Source organism: Elgaria multicarinata, chromosome 5, assembly GCF_023053635.1.
Source record: "Elgaria multicarinata webbii isolate HBS135686 ecotype San Diego chromosome 5, rElgMul1.1.pri, whole genome shotgun sequence".
Classification (NCBI taxonomy): domain Eukaryota; kingdom Metazoa; phylum Chordata; class Lepidosauria; order Squamata; family Anguidae; genus Elgaria; species Elgaria multicarinata.
In genome coordinates this window covers 45,838,408-45,858,638 of record NC_086175.1, presented here as the reverse complement: position 1 = coordinate 45,858,638, position 20,231 = coordinate 45,838,408, and the positions used below count along the sequence as shown (strand labels likewise).

Sequence of the window (20,231 nt, the reverse complement as noted above, 5' to 3'; positions counted from 1 at the left end):
CATCATGCTGTTATGTCAAATTGCTTTTTTAAAAAGTCCAATACTGCATGCAAACTTTCACAGCTGTGCAGGAATGTGAGCTTAAAAATAAATTGCACAATGAAGACTTACAGCACACATGTGGAACCTCTGACACATCGGCCATATATGGGTTCCCCACCTAGTTGCCATCTTCTTCCCCAGGACGTGTCCCGTCACAGCAGGGAAAAGCTCAGAACTCCAATCAGAGATAAATTTTTCCTGCCCTGCTGAGTGCTGAAAAAGCTGCTGATTGATTCAGTCCTGTTTCCTTCTGAGACTTGTCCTACTTACTTGTAGACATGCAAAGGCTTGCCTTGCTTACTTGTGAGTAGACATGCTGCTCATGCTTACATCGGAATATATATAGAGGGTTCTTTTGTTTTATTTCTGAATAGGCTTAGAATTGATAAAAGTTCATCTTGACCCCGTCCACAGATGGAATACAGCCCAGCCCGGAAGACCTTTGCCAGATTGGAATGTGACGCTTTGAATGAAAAAAGTTCCCTATCCCTGACTTACAGGAATCCCCTCACATATACGCACAGAGCTACAAGCTGAACACCAGAGAAAGGATGAGTTGTGCCTATGGTTTACTGTTATTGCAGGCCTACAAGTAGGTCAAAATAATGTGAATGTTGAAAAAAATAAATCACACTGAAAAGGCTTCTAAAATGAAGGGGTATACAGCCATGCAGGTATTCTGAACCCAACAACCATGCAGTTTAACAACCTAGTTAAAGAAGTATCAACTTTACTAATCGGAAATACTTTTTGGAATGTAGAAGTAACACGAGTTACTTCTACAAGCAAAGATATGGATCACTTACAGATTGAAGAACGCTGATTTGATGTTCCAATTTCCGTATAGTATTTTGTTGGCATTTAATCTGAGACTAAATTAAAAGGAAGAAAAAAATTACAGGTAGTCAAATCAAAAAAGATTTTGTCAAATATTTTTCACTGATGAATAATGCATTTGGACTACTCCAGAAGAGCTAAAATAAATACATTCGAGGTGGAATCTACTCTAGTCGATTAATGGTGTCAAATATTGTCAATTGACATAGATTATTTGACTATGGTCAAATACTGAGTGCAACTTACTATTTGTATTTCACCATGTTGCCATCTGATAACAATGGCAAGATTGAAGCCCCATGTTCTCCGAACTTGCAGGAGGAGCACATTTACCCACCTCTCATTGAAGAGCATGCCTTCCCTGCCCTAAAACCTCTTCACTGCCCTCTTTCCCAAATTAAGCCACACAAACCAGCTTCATTGAAGGTCATCTGCTATACCCACATGCATCTATGAACAGGAACAGAATTGCAGGGTTCAGGAAGGAAACTTGAAGCAAATATGCACAAGCAGTCATCAAACAAGCACAGATCTAGGATTGCTAAGCAGCCAGAATTTTACCCTCTATGCTAGTTACCAAACATCAAGGATGCAATCCCAGAAAATGTTGTATGAACAGTTTTTACTATTAATGCACTTGTATGCATTGTCACAGCACACACACATGAAGACATCACATAGGGGATGGCAGCTATGTGTCATGTAGTACACATGCACGTACTCTAGAGGCTTTGGGTTGTGAATTCAAATGCATATGTACTGTGCTGCTCTGTTCACGTTTGCCCCTTCATAGGAGAAACATGGAAGTGAACAGCACCATTTTGTAGAGCAAGGGTTGTATTCAATTTTAGTCCTACTTAGTAGATCCACTGAAATGAATGGGACTTAAGTTAGACTAATGTTGGATATAACCCAATATTGGGTAAGTCATATGTGTGCATCTCTCTCCCATAAACCATGCAAGTCTAAAAAAGAGAACTGAACCTCCCTCCTTGAGTTAATGATTATCTGACATCTAAACCATCTCTTATATAACACAGCAATTGTGGGGACACTGTCCCCCTAGCAAACAGAATCAGATAAAAGCACAGGGCATTGTATTTCAGTCTCTAGACAAGCAAAAAAACATTCCCATTACATAAGAAATGCCCAAATATAAATTTCTTTAACTATTTTAATTTATGAACCATGACTTAGGATGACCATGTGAAAAGGAAGACAAGGCTCCTGTATCTTTAATAGTTGCATAGAAAAGGGAATTTCAGCAGGTGTCATTTGTATGCATGCAGCACCTGGTGAAATTCCCTCTTCATCACAACAGTTAAAGCTGCAGGACCCCGGCCCTCTTTTGTCTCTGGTCACACTAGGCAAGGCTCCTGCAGTTTTAACTGTTGTAATGAAGAGGGAATTTCACCAGGTGCTGCATGCATACAAATGACACCTGCTGAAATTCCCTTTTCTATTCAACTGTTGAAGATACAGGAGCCCTGTTCTCCTTTTCACTTAGCATGTCATGTGAACCATTCCTAACCACAGTGGCTACATAACCATGGCTTAAATAAGCTCATTAACCATTTGCTGCAAAAGGGCTAGCAGCCCAGCCATGGCTTTGCATGTCATCTGAACAACAAGAGTACAGAAAAGAGCAAACAGAGAGAGGGTTGACTGAGGAGAGGCCGGAGTAAAGATGACTAATTTTATATAGTATTGCAGCCTTTTCACCATCAAGGAGCCAGACATTAAACAGCACAATAGGCAATAGAGCCTGATGGACTTCCCTACTCCTCTCAAAATTATGTATTTTATACTTACTGCTGTTCCCCGCCTCGATCAAAATGAAGAGGCGGCTAAGAAATATATGATGATAATGATGATGATGATGTAGCTGCTCTCAACATTTGTATAGTTATATAGCCATATATTACTCTATACCACAACAGAACTAAGGGTCCAGAATATTTTTTACCCTATACCACTACGTATTTACTTTGGCAATACAAATTCAGTATATAAAATATACATTCCTAACAATTCAGTTGTGAAATCATCTGAAGCCAATCTTAAGATTAATAATATTATATGTGAACTCGTAAAAGTACGTATAGCATCCAGCAATGTCAGGCTTTCTTGTTACTACATGCTTCTCCTGCACTTTATCCAATTACAAAATTAAGTACCAGGGTGAGAGGAACAGGCTACAAATACAATGTATGTATAAAACATTTCATCTAATAGTTCAAATACCTTAGCTTCTCCAAGTTCCTGATCAGCACTATCCAATGCAAATTCTTTTTCTTTTTCTAGCTGTTCAGCTAGCTTGTCTACATGAGCGAGTTCGTTACATAGATATTCATTCTTAATGGCCAAATTGTCCACTTGAGTTGTTACTTCCACCTTACTATCGTGTAGTTTCATAACATGCCTCTCCAAGTCAGAATTTTGTATTTTTAGATGTTCAACCTGAAAGGTCCAGAAAGAACAAAATTTCTCTTACTTCTTAAAAGTCTTCACAGCAAAACAATATTCACATACAAAGTTAAATGTTAAAGAATCCTCAGTCTGGCTACGGTTATGGTCAAGTCTACTGAAGCTAAATTTGAACATGAGTAAATTAAGTGAAAAACAAAGGTGAAAGTACATGAAATTTCATGCAGAAACTGCTGGTCTTGGTTACTTAGCAGGTAGTTTTATTTTAGTCTGCTTGACCCATATTAAGGTTTATTGATAGCTATTAGGAGCTAAGTCTATTTAGAGAAGTACTATCTAACCTGGGTACCTTGCTACCTACTCTCAGATGAAGGGACTAGCTGAGGATATTCATGGTGAGGGTAATACACTTCACACACACACACAGTGGTATTCTGGTTTTAGTCCTAGACAGCTCAACATATCTTAGATCAAATTCTGTAGTCACTGTCAGAAAGCTTTGATTCTTGCCTCATTGAACCGAGTTTGAATCATTCATCATGTAAAGAAGCATTCTCATACTTTTTATTGACTGCTCCTCAACACTTCCAATGTGTTTCATGTGGTACAACATACGTTTGCTTGTTTTTCACACTGACAGCGTTTCATTCTACATCAGAGTAGGAAAACTTTTATGTGCAATGCAGATCAGAGGTAAGATAGACTAAAAGAAAGAGGTAGCAAAAGCAGGCTTAGGATAAACTTAGTTGCGTGCTTCTAAACACTGAATTATCACCAACCTAATATGCTCAATTATTCAGAAAATCTTTTAATGGCGGAATAATGTGGCTCTTAGGGCCAAACTACAGGTGACCTAAGTATAAACGCTGGGTCATCACTGATTTAATACTAAGTTGGGGGATAGGGCAAGGTGAGTAGGCAGGAGGGAGAAGCCAAACTCTTCACTCAACTATTATCCACCCGACACTGCAAAACCACTTTCCCCCCTTGGGTTCATCTTGTGAAAGGGCTCTGAGATCGGTAGCAACTTTACCAGGAAAAAAACCACTACTGGGACAAAATGATGTGGCGGAGGGGAGGGGAGAGATTGTTAGTGGAAGAAGGGTTGTACCAATTGAACATCAAATTCAGTATCGTAATTCCAGAATTAAGAAGCCAGAACGTAAAATGCATTGCAAAGAACAAGTAACTTTTCAGGTATCATGAATGGCACCACAGCTTCATGTATAGTAAAATGTGAAATTAAAACAAACGAACAAACTGGCATCTATTACTTTCCCCTGATGAGAGCAAACTCAGAGAATAAAATTGGCCCATTTGCACTGTCAGGGTTAGGAATACTTATGATACTTTGAAAGACACTATCATCCAAGAACACTATTATTGCTGCTGCTATTACTGTGACCTTTAAGCAAATGAGCAGTCTCTTTGTCAATGTAATATCAAGTCTGACTCTAAAAGTACCTTACTTTGTTAGTGACAAATAATCTTTATCCATTTCTAAAGGATCCGTCCTTATTATATTTTCAAGTTTGAATTCAGACTGTCAAAACCCAAGTAGCCCCAATAAATCTAAGGACTGTAACTGCTCTCCATACCACCAATAAACAAATGAGCTGATCTACACAGGGATTTTTATTGGAAAGATCCATTAGTAGAAAGGGATATTAAGTCATAATGATAAAATAATGGTTTTTAATGCTTTATGTGTGTATGTTCTATGTTTTAGAAATTTTAAATTTTGTATACTCGTTTTAATCTTAATTTTAGAATTTCTGTAAACCGCCCAGAGAGGCCTGGCTATGGGAGCGGTATATAAGTGCAATAAATAAATAAATAAATAAAAATTATAGGTTGATTAAATGATATTATATAATCATTAAAAAGTTATCACTGCTTCTATGCCATGATTTTGTCCCTACATCTATTGAGAGCAAAAAGCCATTTTCTCATAGCAGAACAATCTAACTAAATAAATGGTGTCATTCTATGTCTATTACATAGCTTTGATTGTTACAAATAATAAAAATAGCAGAAACATATGACAGGACCTCGGAGTGCAGTTTTTGGATGATTCTGTCTTTGCTCTTAGAGTTGTCTTCAGATTTTGAAGTTCTCTCACTTTCAGAAAATGGATCTCCTAACACAAGCTCTTCTCTTGTCACCCTCTGGGAAAAGAAGAAGTAAAACTTCAGTCCTGATTTGTATTCATAATGAAAGGTATAGTTTCATACTGCCAGAAGGCATCATATTGAAAATATTTTTTCCATCCCAGTCCTATGCATGTTTAAATCCACTATTCAATAAGGCTTAAATGATGTCAGATGCATTTACAGCTCAGCCCCAACCCAGTTCAGTTTAAAACCATGTTTTCATCAAATGGATTTGCTCCTCCGATGGCATACGCAGCCATTTAAAGCAACACATACAAAAAAAAGAAAAGGAAAAAAACGAACTGCTTTTGTGTGGCAGACTGCACGAGAAACAGTATTAGTTCGGGCATATGTGGGTGGAGTCTCGTGGCATCAACAAGCTTCCATTAAAAAAAAGTAATTAACCTTAGGCGAAGTCCACTCCCCCAGAAAAGTGCAGTACAGTGGAAGTCAATAGGATTCACTTTGAGTAGACATGTTTAGCAGGCTGTTTTCAGGGCAGAAGTGGAGATTTCAAAAGAACTAAAGTCATCCCACAGCACAGTGCTGACTTTAATGCTCATTTGGGGGAAAACAAAACATAATCATGCAAAGGTCCACTCCTCCAGATATGGTGCAATTTCCCCTTCCCCCTACTAGCGCTGCACCCATCAGCTGGTGCCGAAGTTCATAACAAAGGTTGAAGGAACTGGGTATGTTTAGCTTGGTTAATAGAAGACTGATGGGGGACATGACAGTATTCTTCAAACGGGACTAGGTACAAGTTGGATCCAAGAAAGAAAGAAAAAATCAACAATCGAATGGACTGTCACATTGAGGAATGTAAAGACGTGTCTGTTCTCTGAGAAGGCAGGACTAGATCTAATATGTCCTTAAATTACACGAGGAAGATTTTGGTTGAACAATAGGAGAAACATCTTGATGGTAAGAGCAGTTTGACAACGGAAGCAATTACCTAGAAAGGGGTGGGTGCTCTTTTGCTGTAGGTCTTCAAGCAGAGGCTAGGTAGCCACCTATTGGGGATGATCTAGCTCTGGATTTCTTGCATCGAGCAGGGGATTAGACGAGATGGCCTATAAGGCCCCATTCAATTCTGTGATACCCCCCGGGTAAGTGTGCATAGAATTGCATTCAAAATGATTATAATTGCTAATGGAATATTATTTCCTCCATGCCTAAAGATGACATTATTCATAATATACACAAAAATTCAAGCTTATAATAGTTTATATAGTTTATATATGCTTATAAACTAAATTATAAAGAACATTAAGAACATTAAAATGTAGAGTAGCAGATATTTCCAAAAACAGTTCTTTTTACTTCCAGTTACCTGCTAAGCTACAAAATTACTGCAAATAATATTTAAAAATGCAACTTTCATAAAACCTTTATGTAAAAAAAACATAGTTTTTGCCCAAACTAGCACGTGGCACTCTGGCAGGACTATGTTACATCAAACAATTACCTGAAACTAACTGCTACTTATTTCAGAAGATGTGCTTTCCAAGTAAGTATGGTTGGGACCCTCGGGCTGGATAGGGAATCTCTGTGGGCCAGAGGTTCTCTATCCCTGTATTACAGTGTGACCTATGCAGCCCAGTCCTACCCCTGCTTACTTGAAGGTAAGTCTCACTGAATTCAAATCCTAAGGGGCAGAGCAATCTAAACCCTTGCTAAAGTCTGATTGAGGGGTTGCAGGATACAGCTGACATGCCACTTTGCCAGTGGAAAAAGATTACCATCCCAGAAGCACTTTTGGTATGAAAGTTTCACAGATATAGAAGTACCATTGGTGGTTGCATCCTGGCAGAGGTAGGGCCCAAAAAAAGTCTTATTGGCAGCAGATGCACAAAATAATAACACATTTTCCAACATGTCCAAAGGTTACGCCTCTGAAGTATGTCACCCTGGAGTTAATGGGAGGAAAAATGCTTTTTAAAAAACAAAATGCTAGGCAGTGATGAGAGAGAGAGAAAGCCATCTCAGCCCTGGCTGCAAAGAGCCAGCAGAATTTAGGAAGTAGCAGTTCCTCCATCATGGAAATCCCACCCTCCCCATTTAGAAGTTCTATAAAGGGTACATATGGAATGAAATAAATGGCATTGTCTTCCATGTACACATTTAAAATAAAACAAGGAAATGTGATAACTTTTAATTGTTAATCTTATTTTTGTTTCTATGACAGATAACAAGCTTCTTTTATTTTTCATCTGTCTTCTGGCCAAGAACTTCAAGCCTCAATATTCTCAATAATAGGAAAACTTTATACGCATTATATACATATTAGCATATACAGATACAAGTAGTCAGGCTCCAAAAACAGACTCAGCAAAAAATGTTCAATCTCAATCTCATGCACTACTTTTATATTAACACATGCCCAAAATAAATCCTACATCTTAAGCTGTTCCTGCTGATTTCTAAAGAAAAATAAGTGTTTGATAATGAATCGCTTTGAAAAAGCAAAGCTAGAATCAGTACATTTTGTTGTTAAGGAGATATTTGAAATATATACCATATACATATGTCACTTACATATGCACTCTACTGGATTAGATTGTTTACTGGGCTAGGTTTTGATGACAGTGTAAAGTAAAAGAAGTGCTGGTTTTTAAAAATAATCTAACAGTAATAATCTAAAAATAATCTATCTATGCAAAAGTAAGCCCCACTGATTTCAAAAGGAATTAACTTTTGGTGTGTACAGGATTGCAGCCTAAGATACTTTCCCCATTGGATTTGTAACCAAAGTTATATGTCTAGTAGTTTTAGTGAATTAAATAATCTATTTTAGATTATGTTCTGTGCAAATGATAAAAGGATTTCCCAACACACCTAAAAGAGTCATGCCATGCCTAGTTTTTGTTAGACACAATGCAGGATGTCAATCACCATGGCAGTGGAATTTGTTTTATTTCGGTTTTTAACTGCTTGGCACTCTAAAAGGGAAATATTATTGAGGGAATTCCTTAAACCTGATATATATATAACATACGTTTAAAAATAATTCCAAAGAGAAGAGGGGAAATTGATGTATTTCCCACACACATTGCTAGGGTTGGATCAGTATTCTGGATCTGCTTTCATCCTCGTCTAACATCTTTTTTGAGACCAGTCGTCGTCGTCGTTAGTTTTCAGGATTGCATTCACATTTCCCCTCGTGTTCATACCACTATTTCAGCAAGGAGAACTATTCCTCCGAGTCACCCTGTGCAATTTATCCCAAAGCTCCTAATAGTACCTCTGCAGCCTGCCTGGCAAGCCAGGGGATTGCCTTCTTATCTTTATTCCCCTCCCAGGGGCTGCTCTCTGTACCTTTGCCAGATATTCTGCTTTTTTCTTCCTGCGCCCAGGGTACTTTCTAGAGGTCATGGTGGCAGCTAAACTGTCCGTTCCGGAGGGATTTCTGTCTGCCTTTCCGCCTGCCTTTTTCTTTCTTTCTTCCTGGGGCTTTCTCAGCCTCACCCGCTACTTCGCCTCCTTTTCCCTCTCAAAGCCTGGCAGCCCAATGAGCAGCGAGACCACGAGGGCGGCAGCTCGAGGGACAACAATCCTCCTCCCTCTCCCTTCCGCGTAACGGCTGGGCAGGGTGGGGCGGGCAGAAGAAACCACGAACCCACCTATTAAGGCAGGGGGTACATCTCACCCACCCACACACCGGTCCTTCTGCCCCCAATGGTAACCGGGGGTGGAGGTGGGGGCTCTCTGGCTCGCTGGTTCTCTTCAGAGCGCCTCCCGCCTCATTGAGCGCGCTTGCCAGCGACAATAATGTCCCTCCTTGCGCCTCAGCGTCTCCTGGTAACGTACCTCCCCTCCTGTCGGGCTCACGTTACTTGCTAGATTAAACAGGGCAAGCGGCGCTCCTCTGTTGACCTCCCCCCGCCGCCCCCTTCATTGGCGGCCGCGCGGGCGGCGCACTCCCGCCACTTCAACCGCCGCTAGTGCTCGGACAACCGCACGGTGTGACCTCAGGAAAGGGCTGTCTGTCGAAGCACGCGCCCCACAAGGTTCCATCGCGGGGGCGCGCCTACAAGCACAGGTGTCGCCGCCGCCGCCGCCGTCTGTTCGGAGCGTTGAGTAGCGGGGAAAGGGACGCTTGTGCCATCATTCCATCAGGCTGCAGCAGAGGGGGAGAAGGAAGCAGGATTATTCCACCAATTGCCATCAACATCTCTTCTCCCTCAACTGTCACCTACCAGTAGCCATTGCATCAGGCTCCCTGAACTGTTTCCATCCCACCCAGCTGGTACTAACTTTCAGAAGTGGTGTCTGAGTTTGCTTTCTCTCTCCCCCTCTTTTCCTCCCTCCCCATCCCTTTTTCCTTTTATTTGATGCCTTTTAGATTTTACGCCTGAGGGGATATCTTCTTGTTGTTTTATTGCGCTGCAAGCTGTTTTGGGATCATTTTCCACGGAAAGGGGTAAAAACCTTTGTAAACCGCCCAGAGAGCTTCGGCTACGGGGCGGTATATAAATGTAATAAATAAATAAATGTATTAAACAAAATAAATACATAAATAATAATGAACTCATTCTTCGAGTATACATTCTTTTGTAGTCAAAAGAACACCATCCACATGCAAGAGGGGTGTAGCAGCGTTGGGGGCCCCCAAAAACAGTCCAGTGAGCTGCTCAGTGGGCACAAAATCCAGATGGACTGTTGGGTGAGGAGGGAGGGAAACAGGTCGAGTGTGGTGGTGGTGGAATGGCATGGTGTGTCTGGAAACCTGAACACTACACTATAACATTTTGTTGCAAGGCCCCCTTGGGTATACGAATGAAAAATTCAATTCTCCAAGTGCCGATCCTCTTTATGAAGTCAAACAGCACAGCCCACAAATAAGAGGGAGGCATCCACATACTGCTTTAGACAGCTGATTTGGGGGTATCATGAAAGGGCAGCAAATTTGTTAATTATTTATTATTGTTGCATTTTTACTGCCAGGGAGCGGGAGAAGCACGTGAGATTTTTTAAAATATTTTTTTGCTTCAGGCACCAAAATGATTTGGCTATCCTTGGGTACTATGTACCTTGATTTGCAGGTGGAGACAGTGTTTTTTGGTCTACCTCAGATAGTGATATGTCTGTTGGGGAGCCACCTAGGTTTGCAGAAGAACAAAATGTCTTTTGGAGGGGGATAACGTAAGGAAGCAAAATTGGCCCAATGAGAGTTGAGTGTGCTCAGTGGACATGGAATGCTGACTGTTGGGGCGGGGGACAGAACATCAAGGGGAAGGGAAAATGGAATGTGATATCACAGAAGAAGACATGGCTGATTGGCTAGGACACTGAAAATGGGCACTCCACACTGCAACATTTTGTTGCAGGTCCCACTTAGCAGCGGCGCTTCCATTTTTATCACATTTTTTCTATTAAGGGCAGTAGAATCTCTCTTTAAAATGGTTGTAGAGCTCTGCAAAGCAATTGGCTGAAGGGGCATGAGGAAAGATGCCTCGAGCCTTTCCACATCCTGCCTGTAGGTTTTAGCAGAGGGAATTTGTATCCAGGAGACTCTTCTTGGCAAACTGCTACCAGCCAACACAAAGCTTCTCTTACGAACGTATAACTATATTTAGAGAGATCATGTTTGCTCATTGGGGACTGTCAGTAGCACCAATCCCCTTTGAAAAGAATGGAGGAAGGAGAACAGCTACATTTAAAGCACTCCCTACCCCCAGGTCACTCCAAGAAGAGCCTTACTCTTGACGCTTATCTCTGACAGGTTAGTAATGACTGCTGCTTTTTAAAAAATGCTCTCCTGAAGGAAAAACAAACACCCCCACAACTGCTCTGTGGCATTTACCTTAGGCACAGAAGCAGAGTTGTGTAATAATAGTTACAGTATGAACATATGTATAGCAATTTCAAAGGACACTACAAAATAAATTCTATGATCATAGGATGCTTCTGGATGAGGCTTTTACTTGCACCATCACCCTGATTAATTCTTGGATTTTTACAGCGGGTCCAGTCATTGTCATCTTTCATTTGTAATCCTTCCAAATATTCCGATTGCTTCTTACATCTTTTTTCTTATCACAGAAAATCTGTTATGGAGGGAAAGGTAGAATATATGCACAATTTCTTTTGATTGGTAGTGCCCTCTTTCTGGAAGCACTCTATGAAAACTCAGGTCTCAACCAGAGCTTCCTGGAAGACAAAGAATATGTTTAGCAAGGTACATTCCATCAAAAATCTGAATTTCAGCTTTATTAAGGGAGAAAGTGACAAAAAATGAAGGTTTTTATCTCTGCATAAATTGGTGATATGCTTACACCAACTTAACCAATCTTGGATGACATTTCCCAACAAAAAAAATAAATAAATTTAAATCTCATTTGCCAACTGAAGTTAAATATTCATTAAATAGCCTTCAATCAATGGTAAATCAATTATAAGATGTTCGTGCATGTTTCAGATCACTTTGGATTGAGAGAGTTAAGTGCAATTAGAAACAGGGTTTTAGTTAATTTGAAAAGAGTGAAAACAAAACTCAGGTAAATCTCAACATTTCCCAATCCTACCTGAACACAGTGTTTGCATGTAACACTAAATCATAATTTAGCATTATGTGCATGAGCAGAAGGGACCCTATGCAGAGTGCCAAGTTCAAGCTGTGCCCTGTCCTCTCTCTTTTTCTCCTGTGAACAAGAGAAGGTATAAACCCCGCAAAGGTTCCCCATCCAGCATTCATGGATTCCTTCAGGAGAAGTCCAAGCTCTGGCTCCTGGAGAAATCCTGCTATCCCCAATCTGTGATTGGAGAAAACAGCAGGGGATGTGGGTGGGTGCTGTGTGGGTGAAGCATCCTTGGCTGGACTGGCAACTGGAGCACTTCTCCAGCCAGTGAGTTGGGGCAGCTTTGCCATATGGCATTTGCCCCATAAGGAAGGTGCCTTATGGATGAAGTATTCCTGGTGAGTCAGAAGCTGGAGTGCTCCTTGATCATGGTTTAAATATCACATCTGGATGCTCATTTTAATTCTGTTATACTGGAGATTTCTTAGGCATTCATCAAACTAAGTGTCTTCCATCTCAAATCTCATTAGTGTTCATTAACTTCCTCTCAAGTAAGTTGCATTATTTATGTTATAAAATGCAAGTTAATAACAACCTCAGCCAAGGAAGGCATTAACTTGAATTTTGTAAACAGATACCAGTTCTGCATGGTAGTCTCTATACTAGCATATCCAATTTCTGTCATTGCACACTGCACTTCTGTTATACTAGATACAGAGGAGTATACTGGGCTGATTATACCATAGTTTAGAGTTATGAGAATAAGCCACAATGAGACTCAGGTTTGCATTCTCTCCTCTTCTTTTCCAGCATGGCCACAAAGAGGAGTTAAGTAGCTTGTTTCTGTTTTGGATTAACTGCTGCTTGCGGTGTTGTCCAAACCTGGACACATTGTGGTTAATCTTAACCATGATTAGTTGAAACAAGCCAACTTTAAATCACAGTTGATGAATCCTGCTTGTTTCAACAAGCCATAGTTAAAATTAACTACAGTTAAAAGTTTGAACAACCGCTAACTGCAATTAATCTGAAGCAGATGCTTCTGATATCCTTCTTGTGGCCATATCAGGGAGAAGGGAATGGGGTACAAAAGCCCAAGGCCTGCTGAATCTCATTCTTGTAAAGGTAAACCACACCTTAGTGTTACGTACAAACCCAGAAAGTCTGTCTGTTCTAAGATACATATGACATAAGCAGTACCTGCACTGCTGTCTATGGGAAATTGGTAAATGCTCGTGTGTGTATAATACAAGTTGTCCATAATAAGTGTGTTTTGCATGCTAATGCTTCTAATGTCTTTTCATTTTAACAGAAGAATGTTGTATTTCATGCATATTCAAATTTCTTCCAGCAGCAAAAAGCATAGCTGCTTAAGGGCTGTTTGGATCTCGTCCTTGGGTGAAAAGAACATTGATCTAACATAGCTGCCAGGATCAAACATATTAACTGAATTCCTTCAGTTATTCTCATGGATATGTATTTTTCCCCATAGGATCTGTACAACAGTCTGATTGAAGAACACCCTCACTAGCTTTGCATTTTTAAGATAAGCTGACCAGTGTCTACAATTTGAATAGTAAGTACATAATGGGCAAGTGTTGCAGTAAAACTGATACTCCAGTATCTGTAATTCAGAATGATGAAAATATTGGAACTTCAAGTGTAAATGACCATTTCTTTCAAAACACTGAAGAAATCAGGCTGGGACATATGGCAGGCTTTTTCCAAATAACAGGAAAAAAGTTGGAAGAAGGGATACAAAGTAATACAGGCACTCATTCAGAAAACATTTCTAATAATGTGCTGGGCTCTCAAAACTTTGTTAAAGTAAATGATGGTTTGGAAGTGACTGACATTCAATGATAGTTAAAATGGTTCAGAAATGTTTTCCTGCCAAAATGTGTGTGATATGATAATTTTCTACTTGTTAATTAGGAAAACAAAAAACAAAATGTTTAATAGTGAAATCAAATACAATGATTGAGTATCAGCTTCAATACACACTCTATCTTAGAATGCTTTTTATCACAAACACATTTACATTTTACTATACATCTTATTGGAATGTTATGTCTTCCATCTGAAAAAGAAAAACGTTATCTTCCAGACAGCACAATATTTCTCTAGGTGCCAGGTTTCTGGAAAACAAGCAGTTTGCAGTATAATTTCAAATATTTTGAGGCAACTTTGAATGAAAATATGGTAAGCAAAGTTTTATGAGATAAAACTGGGGATTATTTCTTAACTTTCTTCTACGAGCTTTTGAAAATGGCAAACTCAGATAATATTTTCTGTAGAATTAGTACATTTATAATGTAACAATGTTATTTGAAAGACACTCCACTAAGCAAGCTCCTTGAGAATTAGGTACTATACCAACATTTGGCTATTAACAGTGCAATCCATACTGTTGTTGCTGCTATTGCCATTGTTGTTGCTGGTTTTATTGCTGTTGTTATGCTATTTTATTGTGTTTATGTTTTACTGCTTTTACTGTTTTACCCGTTTTATGTATTTTATTGCTGTAAGTTGCCTTAAGAGGGTTTTTGCTCTGAAAAGCATTCAAGAAATGTTTGAAATACATAAATGATTTTTTGAAAATAAGTCCTACTCTGTTCAATGGGTCTTACTCCCTAGAAAGTGTTCAGGATTGCAGCCAGTGATAATTAAATATGGGAAATAAAGCAGGCACTCAATGTGTTGAAATTATATTGGAAATGTTTTAATAATGAAAATTGCATCTCAGATTAAATAAAACAACAATGCAATGGGAACATCCTGATTCTCTCTTAACTTGGCTTCTCTAATCACCTATCGCAAAATAGGGCCTTCAGTTTGGCATTGATATAGTTCTGCGTCTTTCTTCTTACCACATTAGAAATACAGCAAAATAGAAATGTATCAATTGCTATTGTATTTAGTAAGTGTAATATTGTCTCGGTTATTTCTTATTTTAATATCACTTGTGTTTGCACTGTATTAAAACAAAAATGAGAAAATCTAGATATCTAACATGTGTCAAATGCTTTCCCCCACTCTTCCTTTTGTAGCCCTAAACGGGCTTTATCTTGTTCCACTTCCAGGGCTCCTATACTTTAAGGGTGCAATTCAGTGCACATTTAGTCAGAAAAAAATCCTAGAACTTCCAGCATACTCCAGATAACCATGCGGGCTGGGAACTTGTGGGAATTGTAGGACTTTTTTTGTTTAAATGTGAATAGGATTGCACCTTATGTGACTTTTTCAGATGTTGTCCAGCTTTAGTGTTTTCCAAGTTGGGCTATATTAGCTGTTCACAGCTTAGTGTTGGATGGGTATTGGGGCTGTCAATTATTTTGCAGGGGAAATGACAGGATGCTCTATAAGCAGGTGCAACTTAGCAAGAAGGAACAAAGGGCTTTCCTCCATTGCCTTCCCTTGTGCTACCAGCATCCCTTGCTATGGTTGTGTAGAAAAAGAAGCTGGCAGGAATCTGACAGTTCAGATGGGCACCATATGCCTCAATCTTCTAAACGAATGGTGGAAGTCTTATTGCACTATAATTGCAGACCTCTTAATGCCCCTGTCTTGATAATGGTGCATTAGTGCCGCAAGGCCTCCAGCTCACACTTGCATTCCTTCCCAGCATCTGCACGGTAAGGAAAACAAGTACAGACTTTCCACCATAGCTGCCACTGCGCTGAGCTCTGGGAGGAATTGGAGAGGAATGAGGCAGCCAGAGAAGGTCAAGGAGAGAGAGATGCAGGGCACCCAAACCACCTCTCTCTGGCTGCCCATTCCTCCCCGCCCTCCCCGTTTTTTAAAATTATTATCTGTTTTTGCACAGCTTTGCAGATACAGATAAGGAAAAAAAATCAGGGGCGAGAGATGACGACGGACCCTGTTCCTCCCCACCTTTTTATTTTTAAAAATTTACCATGGCACTCTCCTGAGCTCCGCCTCTTCCCTGTCCAGCTGATGGCAACCAATCAGGGGGTCCCATCAGCTGTGACATGCCTCCACAGACAAAAATGTGCCCGACTTTTTTTCATCAGAGTTTCTGGAGTTTGCCGCTGGATGGCTTCGTAATAGCGGCTGCGTCATGCAGATGACCTGCTTCTACTGCAAATCCATCCCGGGGCAAACTCATCGTCTAGACAAGCCCAAGGTCAATCCTATGCATGTTTAGGCAGCACTTCCCAGCCACAATGCGGCTGCAAGATCATACTGTAAGATTTTGAAATTAAAAATCTATTTGCCTTTTACCTTTTTCACCCACAGGTCATAATTGTAATGGTATCTTCAACCTTCCCCACCCCCAGAAATCCATGGAAATTGAGACTTTTAACAATTAATTTAAACAGCAAAGTTGAGGGCGAAGCAATTACAGTGATCCTATTCAGAAGACACCTTAAAACCACGGTGGTTAAGGCTTTTTTGTTAAGCCTTAACCACCCTGGTTTAAGGTGTCTTCTGATCAGGGCCAGGGCCGATTCAAATGATGGAGTACAGCAACCTTCCCCAACCTGGTACCTTACAGCGGTGTTGGACTACAACTCCCATCATTCCCAGACTAGAATGGCCAAGAAACGAGAGGGTAGCCGTTAACTGCCATGAAAACAGAAATGTTCCTAAGGTCGGGGGAAAGCAGTGTGTAAAAAGAGGAAAGCTCCCACACCTTTCAGTCAATCACACGCCAAGGCCAGGAATAACATGAGCTGACGCCAACAACATAAAAGAAAAACGGCGCTACCTCCTATTTTCGTCCCCCAGGCGGTCGCGTTCTAAAAAGGAACTTAAGGGCAGATTCCGTTGTGCGGATACGGAAGGGTTTTTGTAAAGCACAGCCACAGTTGTAGAAAAATATAGTCAAGATCTAGACACTGCAGCAGATCACTTCCGGGTTCCTTTGGAAGCCTTGTGTTTTGCTAGTCCTTATAATTGAGGGCTGCCCATATAAAACGATGGAGGCATTTAGAAGTGTAGGATAGGACTGGCGCCCACCCCAAATCCTCAAAGTTAGCAACAATGGCAGTTCTTTCTCGTTTCTAACTGCGGTGTGATCTCATACGGAAAATGTTTTTTTTATAAAACAAACAAACCCCATTAAGGCTGCAATTCTATATTCACTTATCCAGGAGTAAGTCCCATTGAAACCAGTAAGGCTTACTTCTAAGTAGACACGCATGGGATTGCAGAACGTTTGCACGACGTCTAAATTGGAGGTGCTGGGAGTGAAGAAATGCGAATCTAAAATCCATGTTTCCCCCCTACCACACTCGCGGGCGTACGCACACGCACGCATTACTTTCTATGGACAGCACCTCGGAGGAAAAAAATAGGGTCTAAAGAAAGCAGGAAGTTCCATATCCGGTGTCTGAGATGTGCGGCTCTGCAATGTTGTTGTCTCTGCGGAGAAACGCACGCGTGAGTCTGCCCTTCTAATGTCAGTCGGCTTCACGAACTAAGTCTTTTCCACGTGCGCATGTCCCCAGCCACTCACGTCGCGATAGCCGAAACAGCCGATTCCCTGTAGGCGTAGCAACAGATACCGGGCGAAAAGTAGCATCCAAGCCCTCTTCTGCCTGCACAGTTGAAGTAGCTTCTTAGCGCCTGTCAGGGTAGGTACCCCGAGATGGGCAAGGGGCCGGGGGTCGGTAAGGTGTGGTATAGAAATCGATTGTTGCATTACTTTGAACTAGGACCGATGACTTATTTGACATGCTGGACTAAGCTGTAAAAGAAGCATGTACTTCAGCTGATTACTCAGAGGGCGGGAGGTACTCTATTGTTAGCATGTCTCCTAAGAACTAGTAATCCTTTGTTGCATATTAAAGGACTAAAATTAATAACCTAAAACCACTAGCTACACAACGAAACCTATTGTGTAGCTTGAACTATTTCAGGATAAACAGTGAATATTCTATTTATTCTCCTTTAGGTTGGCGATTGTACACACAAGAGGAGTAGGCAATTTCTGCACGTTGTTCCATCTTATAAAATCCCGTTATCTACACTTCAGGAAGAATACTGTATAAAAGGAATATACAGGAGGAATACTGTATAAAATCCTCTGATTGAACAGAACTGTTTTCAACATCTTTGAAAGAAAAAGCACAAGAGTCATGCTCATTTGAAAGGGTACATTTGTACTGAAGGACAGCAGGCTATACAAAATGTGTGCCAACTGTTAAAGTTTGATAATTTTTATTTCCCTAAAACATGATCCAGCCTTTTTTGAAGAAATGGTACCCATTATACTGTGTTCTGAAGGTTCCATGTGCTGGGTTCAAATGTGCAACAAGAGGAGACCTGATCCTACAGTCTGTTTCCCAAGATGTTTACCAGAATTTAGCTTTAGAAGACTGGATCCATGATAACGTGGATTTAGAGAACAGACGAGTTCTTTTCCTGTGGAGAAATTCTTCTACTGTAGTGATTGGCAGACATCAGAATCCCTGGCAGGAATGTAATCTTAAAGTTATGAGGCAGAAGGGCATCAAACTAGCTCGAAGAAGAAGCGGAGGAGGAACAGTTTACCATGACCCAGGCAACATCAATCTGACTTTCTTTACAAATAGGAAAAAATATGAAAGAATAGAAAATTTAAAGCTAGTTGTTAGAGCTTTAAGAGCCCTGCGACCCCAATTAAACGTGCAGGCTACTGAGAGATACGATCTCTTATTAAATGGAACTTTTAAAATATCAGGAACTGCTGCAAAGCTAGGAAGGACTGCTGCTTACCACCACTGCACCTTGCTATGTAGTGCTGATCAATCTGTTTTGTCATCTGTGCTAAAGAGTCCTTATACTGGGATAAAAAGCAATGCCACTCCAAGTGTGCCTGCCATAGTGAAAAACCTCTTTGAAGAAGAGCCCACTCTAACTTGTGAGATGCTCATGAATGCTATTGCTGAAGAATACGCTTTACAGCATGGAATTGACAAGCATGCCATTCTAATAAATCCAGCTGATGAAAAAGAATTCCCTGGAATTAATAATAAAGCCAGAGAACTACAAGCCTGGGATTGGCTATATGGCAAAACACCTAAGTTCAGTATTAGCACATCCTTTAATGTAGCACATGGACAATCTCCTCTTGAAATTAAAATAAACATGGATATAAAGAATGGCAAAATTGAAACATGCAACATTGATGTACCTCAGTTCTGGTTGCCACCAATCATGTGCAATGAACTAAAGAGCAATCTTATTGGCAGCAAATTCTGTCCAGGTGAAACCACTGCAGTGGCAACTGCTTTGCTGAGAACATGTACAGATTACAGTGTACACAGAAAATGGAAACTCTTATGTAATGAAATAATAACACTAATGTGACATCCTGACAAACTTTCATTCGTGACCATCACTGTTATGTCAATATAAGCTTACTCTAGCACAGGGTTTTAAGGACTTGGCTGAACATGAGATTTAATACTGATGTAATAGATTAACAAAAATAAAACCTGAACCTAAATAAGGCAACACTTTTTTTTTAAAGCGGAGCTAATTAATGCCTTCTATATGTCTACCCTTAGTTCCATTGAACCCTTTGACTTCAATGGAACTCAGATTGCAGTCCTAACCCCCACCCCAATGTTGGTTGTTAGGATCTGGTGGAGGAACCACTCTGCTGCTGCTAGCGGGGTGGGCTCTGCCATGGCAAATGCTCACACTGTTCACTGAATACTCTGGAAGTGGAAAACTACCATCAACAGTTCTCCCCAAAATGAGGCCTTTGGAAGCAAGTTGGAGCCAGCATTGGGTCCAAAACTGTTAGACCCAAAGCTGCACCATTTTCTGGGCCTTTCACCTACGCTGGACTGCAGCTGGCATAGGAAAACTCCCTCCTGTTGTAACCAAAGGGTAGGACAGTAAAGGAGGCAACGATCCTCCATACCCCTTCTGCCCTGTCCTGCACAAGTCAGCAGAGCTGTGGTGGTAGAGCCACCTCGTCACTCTCCACTGAAGATTTCTCTGTTCACTAGTTTTGCTTTAAGCTTTCTCCTGCCAGTCATCACTACACTAGTATGTTAAGAGTTTGGGTTCTATATTGGTTAGTTATTTATCACTACACAGTTTAACATGAAATGTTCATCACTCGTTACACATCATTAAGTTTATTTATAAAATATAACATCCTACTGAGTAGCCTGAATGGTGCTTACAAATTGTTGAAAATAAAACCACAGGTAGAAACAACCATATTAAAACAGCAATCACAGAACATGTACATTCATGTAAGACATGATGTGCATAAAATAACAGAATA

General features: G+C 40.4%; 2 protein-coding genes across 5 annotated transcripts in view; one reads left to right on the top strand and one right to left on the bottom strand.

The window, feature by feature from the left end:
- TSGA10 (testis specific 10) overlaps positions 1-9,005 on the bottom strand; it is a 43,762-nt gene extending 34,757 nt beyond the window's left edge. For both annotated transcript variants that reach the window (XM_063126281.1, XM_063126282.1), the window contains exons 1-4: positions 8,778-9,005; positions 5,358-5,474; positions 3,124-3,339; positions 849-914 (exon numbers count right to left, since the gene is read on the bottom strand). In XM_063126281.1, coding sequence (XP_062982351.1) covers positions 849-914; positions 3,124-3,339; positions 5,358-5,474; positions 8,778-8,834 — 456 coding nt within the window. In that variant the 5' untranslated portion in view covers positions 8,835-9,005. The remainder of the gene's footprint in view (positions 1-848; positions 915-3,123; positions 3,340-5,357; positions 5,475-8,777) is intronic.
- Positions 9,006-9,525: 520 nt separating this feature from the next.
- On the top strand, positions 9,526-19,324 carry LIPT1 (lipoyltransferase 1). Of its 3 annotated transcripts, XM_063127490.1 has the most exons (3): positions 10,951-11,184; positions 13,473-13,556; positions 17,901-19,324. In XM_063127490.1, exon 3 carries the CDS (start codon positions 18,182-18,184, stop codon positions 19,295-19,297), a length of 1,116 nt encoding a protein of 371 aa, XP_062983560.1. In that variant the 5' UTR covers positions 10,951-11,184; positions 13,473-13,556; positions 17,901-18,181; the 3' UTR covers positions 19,298-19,324. The 3 variants fall into 3 exon arrangements, with proteins under 3 accessions (XP_062983561.1, XP_062983560.1, XP_062983562.1); XM_063127491.1 differs by lacking the exons at positions 10,951-11,184; positions 13,473-13,556 and adding an exon at positions 9,526-9,539; XM_063127492.1 differs by lacking the exons at positions 10,951-11,184; positions 13,473-13,556 and adding an exon at positions 17,479-17,580.
- The last annotated feature ends 907 nt before the right edge of the window (positions 19,325-20,231 follow it).